Source organism: Leptodactylus fuscus, chromosome 4, assembly GCF_031893055.1.
Source record: "Leptodactylus fuscus isolate aLepFus1 chromosome 4, aLepFus1.hap2, whole genome shotgun sequence".
NCBI classification, from domain to species: Eukaryota; Metazoa; Chordata; class Amphibia; order Anura; family Leptodactylidae; genus Leptodactylus; species Leptodactylus fuscus.
Window position 1 is genome coordinate 68,591,104 of NC_134268.1, and position 13,751 is coordinate 68,604,854.

The following is a 13,751-nucleotide window of genomic DNA, read 5'->3' on the forward strand; positions in this document are numbered from 1 at the left end:
TCTCAAAGTTTGCATATTATATATCTGTCATTAAAATTACATAAGCTTCTATGGATGAATTGTGAATAAGTGTTTTACTTGGTTGTGCAGTGATGGTTTTACATTGATGAGCAAAAGGATCACAATTTTGGCTTTCAGGCTCCATACACATCCACTACAGCTTCGATAGTGAGACTGCCATTGCATTTGACTTGCAGCTACTTAGGATATGATTATGCGGATTCTTGTCATATATCTGCATTGTTACTATTTTCTTCAAAAAATCACAATTTCAAATTTTTATTATTATTTAAATCCACCTTTTCACTTTCAACAATTCCTGAATCCTCCTGGGCATGCTCTCAATCAGATTCAAGTATGTCTCAACCAAAATTTGATCCTAGGTCTCTTCTACACATTGTCAATGTTGTTGTATACTGACTGACTCACTTCAGTACGAATACAGCTTTTTTTTCAACTCAAGAGTGGTAGAGTGGGTTCCAACTCCTTGCAGATGTTGTTCCTTGCGGGATTCGAACCCAGGACTCCAGCACTGCAAAGCTGCCGTGCTAACCACTGAGCCGCCGTGTTGCCCCTCCCCAATACCAATCTTAAACTATCCACTGTTTTTACTTTTCGAGCCAAATTTGAATTAATGCTGGTAATTACTATATTGCAGTTGAGTCCTCTTCACCTTTTTGCGGGCCACCATTCCAGACTTGTGTAACGTGTGTTCCATACATAGACACATGTGAATGGATGTTTGTGAACTCACTATTATAAAGCATACAAGCCATCTCCACTACTGTTTGTTGAACCAGAACTGATAGACCTGGAGATGACCATGACCTGACTTGTTGTCTCCAATATTTTACCTGGATGTCCACCTCTTGGCTTTTGAATGGATGGGCGGACTTCATTTTGTATTCTTCCAGCTGTCATGCCACTCACATGATGCAGTTTGGCAGTTTTCTTGGCCGAAAGACCAAAGTCTATGAGCTGGATGATGCTGTTTCTCTTTTCTTGGGCAGTGACTTTTCGCTTGGTTAATCAACCTAATAACACACTGAGCTATGAGAATGTGAGAACAGGTTGTAATTTGTAGTATACAAGAAAAAAAGATTGTTTTTTTTTCCACTGCCAGGAACAAAACTGTAACAATGTAGTTACATGGCAAGAATCTGCATAACTAATCGTATGCTAAATAGCTGCAAGTGAAATTTATGTATGAGATAGCTAAGAAGATTGTCTATAAAATGATGGTAGTCGGTAGTCTCACATTTGAGGCTGCATCGGATGGTGAGATATGGAGCCTGAAAGTCAAAAACTCAAAACATTGTTACCCTTTTGCTCGTCTGTGTACATAAATGTTTTATAGAGGTATTTTTCCTGCTTTTCTGTTACTGTGACGCGACACCTTTAATATGGATGGTGCTGCTGCAGTAGTCAGCAGTTCCCAAGACCCCTGTACACACCAGGTGAAGTATTAATATTCAAATGAATTTCTAACCCTATATTTCATAAGCAATCTAAGTCCGCCATAATGATGTAGTGGCCTTCCGAACTGTCTTATATTCATTGGTGTTATGATATAAAATAATAGAATGTTTTCTGTAAATACAGAATTATGTAAGTCCATGGTTTTCATCGTGAGCAAACCGGTGACATATATTTTTATTTTATTTTTTTTTAACTTTCTGCAGTGTTGTATTCTTGGCCTTTGCGTCACATCCTACTGGTGAGTACACTACAACACCCTTTAAAACCAAAGAAATATTTGGTAGCAAACAAGGTCTCATCTAACACTTGATGTATTTTCTAGTTGCTGTTGCTCCGTAGAACTGACATAATTTAGCGGGGCCGCACGGTGGCTCAGTGGTTAGTACTGCAGCCTTGCATTGCTGGGATCCTGGTTTTCAAATCCCTCCAAGGGCAAAAAAACATCTGCAAGGAGTTTGTATGTTCTCCCCGTGTTTGCATGGATTTCCATCCCATATTCCAAAGACATACTGATAGGGAAAAAAATGTACATTGTGAGCTCTATGTGGGGCTCACAATCTACAAAAAAAAAAAAAGAACTGACATAATGCAGCAGAGTATTGTAAAAGGTTTTTTTTTCACTATAGACACTATATTCCAAAATACGCCATAAACGTCTAATCTGCAGAGAGTCGGACCACAGGAACATTTGGGCCCTACATGGAGGAGGAATTTGGACTAGAAATACAGTCCATACATCAGCCAGGTTTTCTAGACTCCCTTTATGGTTGTCACTAGAGTTCATGTAATTGTGAAGGGGAACTTTAGTATTGTGTAACTTTCTTGATTATTACAAAAAAAACTAACAGTTAAAAAAGAGGAAAATAATACTTCCTGAATAAACTGTCCCATGAAGTAAAGCTTTGGTCACATAAATACGTCTAGAAGACGTAGATTGACACAGAAAAGCAGGCAAACCTAATGTCCTCGTTCCTTCTAAACATTTAGTGAACGTCTTGGGCCAGTCACTAGTGATCATGCAGTGAGGTGGAGTGTAAATGGCAAGCAGGCAAGCTACTATATGGTACTATACTATATACTGTATATACTATATGGTGGTGCTCAGCCATCTGCATCAGTCTCATAGACATTGACAAGTGCAGTAGAGTCTATAGTGAGGAGAAACAATAGTAGTTGGTGAAGGTTCAGTTCTATGCCAGTTTTTTCCTTCAAAAAGGTTTTTAGAACTGCCACAGACGGCATGTGTTCCCTCTCTTAGATCCAAATGAATTCCAATAATAACATTGTATGAAGAAGTTGCAGACTTTCACATCCGTATTGTATTATTTAGTTATATTTTTGTAAACTTTAATGGAGTCTAATATCCTGAAAGTGGCTCTGAAATAAATCTTTATTTTAAAGGGAACTTGTCATAGCAGGCATGTTATAGAGCAGGATGAGATGAGCAGATTAAAGAGGTTGTCCGGGTTCTAGGGCTAGTTCACAAGTAGGCAAAGGGGCGGATTTTGACAGCGGATTTCGCTTCAAAATCCGCCCCTTTACAATGGTGGTCTATGTAGACCCCCGGGCTTTTTTTTTCCGCTAGTGGTGGGCTGCGACCTGCCCTTTCTTCAGGCGGAAGCCGCGCGGCTTCCGCCCCCGGCAGCTCCCTCCTATGTTGGCTCATTCATTTGAGCCGACAGCGGAGGTGAAAGCCGCGACCGCAATGGTCTCGGCAGGCGGGTTTTGACAAGAGAGACGCGGCTCACCGCGTCTCTCTCGGTGTCAAAACCCGCACGGGCAGTTCACGTGTGAACTGACCCTAACATTGATAACCTGTCCCAACGATAGGCTATAAATACTAGATCTGCAGGGGTCCGACACCTGGGACCCTCACAGATCACCGGTACAGAGACAGGGTAGTTTGCAGCATTGTTTACACACCATGAGCCGCCCTATTCACCGAACTGTAGCGCTGAGTGGGTATTGCAGTGTTGTCTCAATGTATGTAAACCATGCCTCAAACAGCACTGTCTTGGTACCAGTGAACTATGGGGGTCCCGAGTGTCAGACCCCCACAATTCTATCCATCAATGTTATAAACCGGATAACTCCTTTAATTTATAGTTTTGTGGGAAAAGACTCAGTATAAACTGTCACTTACCCATTGAAATCTCTGCTCTATCTATGCTGAGAAGTCAAGGGGGTGGTGTTGAGAGGGACTGACAGCTTTCCCTCTGTAAGGGCGGGTTCACACCTGCACCCAGTCTCCGCTTTGTGGGTTTCCGTCTTCTGCCCAAGAAACTGGACAGGAGACGGAAACCCACGAGACAGAGTCCGCCCGTGAGCACCTTGTGCTTGTCCGCGGCGAAACTGTTTTTTTTTTAACCAGACACAAAGTCATATGTCCGACTTTGTGTCCGGTTAAAAAAAAACGGTTTCACCGCGGACAGGCACAAAACATTCATGGGTGGTCACTTTGCAAACCCATTCAAGTGAATGGGTTTGAAAACTGACTGCCGGGATTCAGTCTCCCGGCCAGTTTTTCAGGCAGAAGAAGGAAACCTGCAAAGCGGAGACCAGGCGCAGGTGTGAGCCCGCCCTAACTGTGATAGCTGTCAATCATTGATAGGACCACCTCCTAGACTACCCAGCATATAACATGTTGTGGGTTTTCTCTGGATTCTCCATTTTCCTCTCACTCTCCACAAACATACTGTTAGAAATGCTATATTAGGGTGCATTCACACTGAGTATATGCCCAGCTCAATCTGAACGTAAAACATGTTCAGAATGAGCGTGTACAAAGCAGATCCCATTCATTTCTATGGGAGTCGGCATACAAGGCGCTCCCCATTGAAATGAATGGGCTGCTTTTTTCCCTATTCCCACATTTCAATGTGATACGCGCGTATACAAGGGCAGGTGGTGAGGACCCTAAGAGCGCGGCCTAGTCGGGTATACCATAACGACTACCAAGCTAAATGCAGATAAACTATTCAGTGTGCATGGCTTTGGTTAAAATGACAAAGAATGTAATATTTTGATGCATGTTGACCAAATGATGGAGAAATGGGATCTTTGCTTTCTGTGTGCTGGTGTAGGTTTCCATCAGCAATTCTACCATTTCCACATAAATCTGGCCTACATGAAAGTACACTTGCTTCAGAGACCATGTCCACTTTTCTTGTCACTCTTCGGATTTTGTGGTTAGCGAGACTTTAGCAGATTTGGCCACTAAAATATTCTATGTCAAAAACTGATGTACACCGCTTCATAAATGTGTGCCATTGTTTTCTATGCCGTCTTGCACATCCTGACAATCCCTTGCTCTTTGCATACGGTTTATGCAGCCTTCTTTCTTATATATTCAGGTGATCTCTTCAGTGCCTTGGAATTTCCCTTCCTCTATTTCCATACATTTCACGGCGGATGTTGTGCCAGGTAATCTGCCTGCTGAGGAATTTTATTATGTTATATTATTATTAATTTTATTATGTTACACAGATAACAGAGGTGTCTGCTTTCTTCTCCATTCTCTGTGTAACTGCTGATCGGTATAAAACCCCACTAATCTGATAAAGATGACCTATCCTTAGGAAAACCCCTTCAAAGACTGGCCATTTTCTCCTTGGAGTTTTGCAGTTTACAGTGTATCTGTCCTGTGTGGACATACACTTAAAGAGGACCTTTCATGTCTTCATGCATATGCGGTTTTATATTCAGCGCACTGTCGGCTTTCCCGTTATGTGCCCCGAGGCTAGAGATATCGGTGCAGTTAATTTCGGCACCTATCTCTTCTGTCAGAAGGGTATTCCTAATACTGTAGCATCATCGCATGGCTGTGAGGAACGCCCCTGACAATTAATTTTGGCACCTATAACTCCAGCCCCAGGGCTCATAACTGTAAAGCCGACAGTGCGCAGAATTCGTCACACTGTCGGCTTTCTAGCGGTATATAAAACCACATATGCATGAGAACATGAAAGGTCCTCTTTAAAGGGGTTTCCAGCCTCCAATTAAGTTTTCTTACTCATGGCCTATCCACAACATATATCATCAGTCTATCAGTTGTTCTGGCAACCTCTAGGGATGGGGAGCGCATGTAGACATGCTTCTATTTAAGTAATTGGAGCATATCTCTCTCCTCCCGCTAAATTGTGAAGTGAAATAGGAGTCCACAGTAAATGCTGCATGTAATGTGGGAATTTTGTCATGGGTTCATCAGAGGTTTATCTGCCATGGCATTGAAGGGGTTTGTCCTATCTTAAGGATCCTATCTATACTGGTAGCTTATGTAAATTGAAGACTTTTCCTAAATATATTACTTTAGAAATGCTGCTTTGTTTACCTGCTATGTGAAGGCATTCCTCCTATTGTTTACACAGTGTTACCATAACCACTGACCTGTGAGATAGGACAAGTGATGTCACTCACTGCTCCGCCGGCAGGACAATCAGTTCAGCTAATTTCAGTTTGATGATAAAGAGGAGTCTGTTATCTCCCTATGTAAATACACAGATAACACTGAGTCTTCTCTACAAACATGTGCATATTATCTGATCTGTATAAATATTGTGATACCTCATAGTGTTGTTCAGCAAGGTGTGGGGGAAGGGGGAGAAATACAGGAAGTGAGAAGAGAAAGCAGGCAAACTTCTGAAACAGTGAGATGGGAAAACCCAATTAAGTCCTGTGTAAGCATACTATAATGATACAATAAAGGGATTCTAATATTGATGATTAGAGATGAGCGAACACTGTTCGGATCAGCCGATCCGAACAGCACGCTCCCATAGAAATGAATTGGAGCACCTGTGATGCCGGCCGGCCGCCGGCAAAGTCAGCGTCACAGGTGCTTCCATTCATGTCTATTGATGATCTATTCTTAGAACTTAATCTTTGGTCGCCTGTATAAGATTGATCAGGGTCCGACACCCAGGATGTTCCCCATTTAGCTGTTTGAAGAGAATAGTGTGTTACGGCAATGGACTATGCTTTATATTGCAGCTCATTCCCATTCATTTAAACGAGACTGGGCTGTACACAGATCATGTGACAAATAAATGTGCTGTCACTGGACACTAGTGGGTGGACATGTCAATCTGTGGTATCAGAACCCCCTGATTAGTCATTGATATTGGATCATCAATATTTATTACCCATAAAACATCTGAAATGAAGAGATAATATTTTCAGCTGAATTCTCTGTAGTGTGAGCTGTTCTTTTATACAAGGAAGATGGATGCAATTTCATCCAGAAACATGTGCAACAATATTATTTCACTGCCTCATTATTAGCAGGATAACCAGAATTTTAATATGGCTCTTGCAGTGGAGTTTTTGGGTTCCTGCTGATGTTGCTGTCTGTGAAGTTGAGGAGCAGTCTCTCTCCTGCACATCATCTTTCATGGGGATTCCTGGCTAAGGTAAGACATCTGCTGAGGTTATTGTGATGAAGTTATAGCCCTGTATATGCATGTCTGGATACAAGACTGTTTACAGTATCCAGAGTCCTGGGTGGTGTACTGTGTGTGGATAAACAAGGTGGGTCCAACTAGAAGTCTTCTGAGTTTTGTGGAGTCTTGACATCGCAGTTCCAGTAAGTATTGCTCTGTAGACAAATACATACATTTCTATGGATGAAATGAAATACAATAAAATTCTAGCAGATTTTTCTCACCATCAGATTATACCTCTATTGTTTTATAGTTAATTGAGATAGACCATCAGTTTTAGACCATAGGGGCTTCGACTTTCAGCAGTCCTACTGATCAGCTTTATGAAGGGGCATGGAACCATATACAAGGGTTGCAGATTCTTAATTGTTACATTGGGTGCCGGCACCGCCAGTTCTTGGAACACTGTATGTTTCCTAAAAGCTGTTCAGGATATTGCAGTGGTGTCCAACTCATGAAAATTAGAGATGAGCGAACACTGTTCCGAACAGCACGCTCACAGCACTCTCCCATAGAAATGAATGGAAGCGGCCGGCACGCAGGTGCTTCCATTCATTTCTATGGGAGTGTGCTGTTCAGATCGGCTGATCCGAACAGTGTTCGCTCATCTCTAATGAAAATGAGACAGAACTGGCATACCAAGGATGACCTGTAGACAGGTGCGACACTGTTACAGGAAAGAATTTATTTATTTATTTTTCTAAACCTGGACAACCTTTTCAAAAGAGGGCCTTTTATCACCTTCACAATGTCCAACTCTTGCATCATTCAATAGGCTCTGCTAAACTAATGCCAGTGCAATTGAAATTATTTCTCTATCACCACACCATTCCTGAGAAATCAGTGCAGTTAGTTTCAGCACATAACAGGTTAGTTATAATAATATAATTAATAACGTAGGCTAAAGTAAAGTAGGTGGTCCTAGATTAGAGCAGACAGCCTGGGGCTGTGCTCCTGACAGTGAATAGTAACCAGCATATTGGGTGCTGAAAAAAACTGCAGTAATTGCTCAGGAAAGGTGAGGACTAGAGATAAAATTACAACTATGCTGGAATCAGTGGAGCAGCGCCTATTGAAGAGTGCAAAGAGGTGGTGAAAGGTCCCCTTTAAGAATAGACCAATAATTATAGAAGTTCGGTTAATCCCTTTTATGGGGCACATTCACATTAGCTAAAACTTTGCCATATCCACTCATTTCATATGGATTGGCCAATGACATAACATTTATGGGATTCTCTGATATTAGATGTGAAGGGGAAAAAAAAGGATTGGGGATGTTAACCTCTTAGTTCTCCCCCCCCCTTTAAATTATGCAGATATATCTTTATGAGTGGAATTGATAGTCTGTTAATGCAGCCGTGGTAACCCCAGAGCAAGCAGTAGCATTGATAATACATAAGTTGTCATTCTTATGGATGACAGATATACATTTGTAGGTGCTGTAACACATCTATTGCATTAGCTATGTGATTTAGATGTCTTGTTGTTTTTATAGAACACTGTTCACAGCTGCTCATGTTTTATTTGTTTGCTGTGTGTCTGTACACTACTCTACTACTTTACTTCCTATGTGATTTTGGGTTTGGTTTTATTATATTTGCTTGATACATTTAAGCCAGGAAAGATGAACAGACAGCTAGCGCTCAGTCGACCACTAAATATATATTGCATTAGCTTGTAATGTAGTTACTGTAGTAACAGTGTGTTTTGGTACTTCCAACAATAATTATACTGTGGAAATACTGAGACTTTTTACTGTATAATCCTTTTAAGATGTTTTGCTATTTCATATTGCCAGCGCGCCACAAGAGCACATGGACGGTGCTCTCGGTGTTACACCGGGCACTTCTGAGCGGGCAGATAATGTTTCCTTCATGTCAAATAAGTTTAAAGAAATTTTTATTCCTTTCATCCTAAAGATAAATAAGTAAATTCTCCGACTCCATATTATCCTGTACAAAGGCCTCAGTGTTGGACATCATAGATAGTAATGTGGATTGGTGATCAGGTCCTTATTGCAGTCAGAATCCACCATTTGCACTTCTGAAGTTGGACTACATTGTATTTTTCTCAATGTGAATGGGGACTATTGAGGTTTCATTGAATCTTTTAGGAATATACTCTGTATGGATGTGAAGATGCCGCATTTTTAAAAGGAATATGTTTAGCTTAGAGTTTTTATATTGTAACTATATTACAGCCATTGTTAGGGCCGGTTTACATCTGCGTTCGGACCCTCCTGAACAGAATACTGAACGCAAATGTGAACCGGGCCTTAAAGCCATGAATGTGATGTACCCTCTGTTTATAAGGATGGGAAAACGGGGATGTTTAGTGAGTAGTAGATGCAGAATGAGCGCCCCTTATGCATTCTTCTCAGACTTTTATTAGTGAGAGACTCCTCTGGCTATAGATTATCTTCCTTTAGTACAAAGGATTGGGCATGACGGAATCCAATTCTATGTCTGCCCCCCACCACCCCAAAGACGGAGGGGAATAAGCTGATACCATACTTCTCTGGTTCTTTTGTGATTTACCAAAGATTAAGCATGTTGAATCCCAGCATGCCTGATCCTTCTTTCCACTACCATTTGCTGTTAATGAAAAGCCTGGACATCCTCCCCATTAGATAACGGACCTGGCATATTCAGTAGGCTCGACTGATCGCCATTTAATCTACGTGACTACCTTGAGACTTTTTTTTTTTGTTTACCCTAAACAGATGCTCCCCCCAATACATTATTTCTAGTTACCATATTTTATATCAAATAAATGCTTATGTTATTAATATTAAAGCTATTATTCTAATGGAATTATATTAAAGTAGTTGTCCAAGTCTGAAAATTGATGGCCTATATTAAGATTAAGCCATCAATATCAGTATAATGATGGGTCCAATATTTGGTACCCCCACCGATCAGCTATTCAGAGCACTGTGTATGGAGCTGAAATCAGATGGCTCCATACACTGTGTAGTCACTGAGTGTTATTACAGCTCCAGTCCCATTCAAGTGAAAGAGACGTGAACTACAAAAGCAAACCCATCAGTCTGGTCTTGAAGACCTGCCCTAAGGATAAGCCTTCACTATCCAGCCTTGGAGCGCCCCCTCATACATGCTTCTTTGGGGATTCTAAACTTGAGAAATGTATTAAGACAAGATGTGTATACACTTATACCCTTCTTCAATGCAATAAATGTTTCTGCTAAATGAAGAAAAACCTGCAATAAAATAAGTACCAAAACTACACCATGTAAATAAGGACTGATGCTTCTTTCTCACTACTTTTTTTTCCCCTCCTCTTCTCCCTATTCTTAAAAGTAATCCTCCCTACTTCAGAAAATGCCATTCCCGAGGCTTGCACATGCCACCAGAGAGTGAAATGTGGGAGCGTTTCTGTTGTCTGTCCTGACTTATGGTGTTAGAGAATTGTTACTTACTCTGTGCTGTTTTTTTTTCTCTTTGGTATGAATAATTCTTTTTTCTTTCTTAAAAAAATGGTATTTGTTTGGAGATTGCAAATCCCCCAGAACCACGATTTTCCAGTCTCTAATTAACATGCCTGTTCTTTCCATGACATCACCGCTAAAACAGTGTGAACCCTATAGACGTCCCAGGCCCTGCGCTCTGGTAGGCAGCGTGGAATCAGCTCTTCTCCTCTGTTTACTACACAAATGAATTTATATTCTACAAGTCACAAATATCAATTGAACCCTAAGGAAATAGGAAATATTTTAGTGCTAGAGTCACACTTATGTGCTATTCATAGACTGTCTGTGCGAGGTGTGCCACACTGTTAACTCATTCTTGTGCTTGAGACCCTGAACTCTAGGAAGGGGTTAAACCACTTCATTACAAGCAGCATGCTCCAGTTTTAGAAAACAAACAAGTTTCATGTACACTTTTTGGGAGCAATGACCTGTCCAAAGATTTCAGGGATGCGAAACTATGAGAACAATTTAGTTTTTGGACTAGCCCAGAGTATGTCTTTCCGCTCCCTTTGTTTTAATATAGACACACAGACTCCTGTGGAGCCATGTGCTTCATTATTTTACAGCTTTAAAGGCAAGGAGAAGACATACGTGTAAGTGTAGCGCAGATTTACTATGTGTTAATGGTTTCTGTAGGAAGTTATGTCCCAGTGGTATTATTGTTTCTGAGTCTATGGTATTGTTAATGGGGAGTTTTTGTTTTGGAGGTTTTTGTTTTTCACATCAATATCAAAATTGCAATTTTACGTGGTGTTCATTTGCAGAATATATTTTTCTGGAAAATAACATTGTGTTTTGTATTGTTTGTTTGTTTGTTTTTTTGGGGGGACGTTGCAGCTGTTTTTGCCTTACACCGATTTTAATTCTTTGCCATTTTATGTGCTTAATTTACTAAAATGGTGAAATTGTGCCTAGGGGTGTAACTATAGGGAGTGCAATGATAGCAGTCACTACCAGGCCCCAGACCTTGAGGGAGCCTACCAGTTATATGGTACAAGTTAAGCACAGAAGCTTCTCGTTACACCTCTGAGTCATAAATCTTGTGCAAATTAAGCTTATAGAAATTGTCTTTCCAAAAGCTCTTTTTTAAAAATAAATAAAAAATTAAAAAATTGCTTATGTCCTTGAGACCCCATCATAAATGCCCACTTTCAAGTGTCAAGCCTTATGTAAAAGCCTTCAAAACGGCCTCAAACACATGATCGTGTTGGTGCCCACAGCATAAAGCTTAAAAATTCTTTGCAAGATTAAAAGAAACAAACCTCAGTGGGGGAGATATAGCAAGTTAAATATAGCATTTCCTAACCTACAACGCAGTGGGACAAAAATGTGTCAAAACTTTATAAGCCAACTAATAAGAGGTGTAATGTTAGACTAGACTGTCTAACAATGTACCACATTTATCAAACACCATCAGACACTTTGATAAATCTGGTGCAGTTTAGTGTCTAGTCTAACTTTGACACAATTTCTAAATCTGACCCAGTGTGTGTTCCAGTAGATGCCCCATTTCTCCAAAAAATGCAATTTGTCAAAAAAATGCAAATGAGGTTCAAGTGCATCGGGCTTGTCAGAGCTGCCAAGGACTCTATACAGGTTTCAGTACTTGAGGCTCTGTATTCCCCCATTCCACTTGTCTCATTTGCATATTTTACAGAAACAGTACTAGTATTGGACTATGTGAAGGTATCGTGACCCTCGGCATAGTGTCCCTTCTTAGCACCTTTACTTGGGTTCTATAAGGATACCGTACTTCTAGCGGGGAATATACTTTTGTATGCGACTATTCATGGAAATCCAAATACAGTAGTAAGCATTTCATTATTGGGGTATGTTCACACAGTGGAATTTGGCACTGATTTTGAGGCAGACTCCACTTTTTTAAAATCTGCTTCAAATTCATTGTGAAATCAGCTTCCATTGATTTCAGTGGGAATTAGACGCTGATTTTTTTTTTATTTTTTTTTTCAATGTTCAAGCGGATTACTAATAACTCCCATTGAAGTGAGTGGGAGGTAGAGAAACTCTGCCTGGCATGTGAGAAATTTTGGTCTAGTGGAGAAATTCCGATTCAAATTCTTGAAATTGACTTTTTCAGTTGAAGCAACCATTTAGCCCCAACTAGTGTCTTTACATGCTCAGTGTTCAATCACCCGGGGTATTGGAAATGGAAGGGACACTTGTGGTTTACTAGTTTCAGTGAATTAATCTTGTTTGCTAAAGTTATACAGTTTTCTAATAATGTTGATCTAATAATGATCAGTTCATGGTGAATGATGGACACACAGCTGCACAGTCACATCAAAGTGATCGAAGTTGATTGCAGACAACTTCATTGCCCAGCTAGTAGAAGAAAACACGAGAGGAACATCCATTTTGGACTTAGTCCTAACCAACAAAGAGCACATGGTTGAGGGACTACGGGTAGCAGGGACACTGGGATTCAGCGATCATGCTATACTTGAGTTTGGGGTTGCAAGAAGAAGAAGACCTGAGAAGACACAGACTTCAAGGCTCGACTTTAGCAGGGCAGACTTCAAGAGCCTGAAGGCAAGGGTTAGCAGAATTCCATGGTGCAAAATTCTTAAGCACAAAAATGCACATGAAGGGTGGGAAATCTTCCGTAGGGAAATCATTAAAGCACAGGAACTAACAATACCTAGAAGGAAGAAAAATGGGAAGCACCTAAAAATATCAGGATGGATGACCAAAAAATTACATAACCTGCTAAAAAGGAAAAAGGAAACATACAAAAAGTGGAAGATGGGAACTATACCTAAGGAAGAGTACACAGCAGTCTGCAGACTCTGCAAGACAAGCATCAAAGGAGCTAAGGCTGAACACGAATTGAAGCTTGCAAAAGAGGCAAAGAGTAAGGTAAAAGGATTTTGGGGATATGTTAAAAGCAAAAGAAAAGTGAAGGAGACCATTGGAGTCCTGAAGAATGACAAAGGAGAAACAGTTAACATGGTGGAACAGCAGGTGGAGCTACTAAATTCATATTTTGTATCCGTCTTCTCCCAAGAAACTAATGGAAATATCGACATTAATGGTGATGGAGATGAGGGGAAGGAGGAATCCAAGCTGACTATAAGCGAAGGTCTGGTAAGAGAGCACTTAGCCAAGTTACAGGAAACCAAGTCCCCAGGACCAGATGATTTACACCCTAGAGTCCTGAAAGAGATAGCAGAGGAAATAACAGAACCCCTTGCTATAATCTTCGGTAAGTCATGGGAAACAGGAGTGGTCCCTTTAGATTGGAAAAGGGCAAATGTTGTCCCCATCTACAAAAAGGGGAAAAGGGACGATCCAGGAAATTACAGGCCGGTAAGTCTGACCTCGAT

General features: G+C 40.7%; 1 protein-coding gene across 1 annotated transcript in view; it reads left to right on the plus strand.

Annotated features, from left to right (window-relative positions):
* The window catches only part of SLC35D4 (solute carrier family 35 member D4), a 74,028-nt gene that overhangs the window by 30,848 nt on the left and 29,429 nt on the right, over positions 1–13,751 (plus strand). The window contains exons 11-13 of the mRNA XM_075270622.1: positions 1,683–1,717; positions 4,833–4,902; positions 6,794–6,887. Coding sequence (XP_075126723.1) covers positions 1,683–1,717; positions 4,833–4,902; positions 6,794–6,887 — 199 coding nt within the window. The remainder of the gene's footprint in view (positions 1–1,682; positions 1,718–4,832; positions 4,903–6,793; positions 6,888–13,751) is intronic.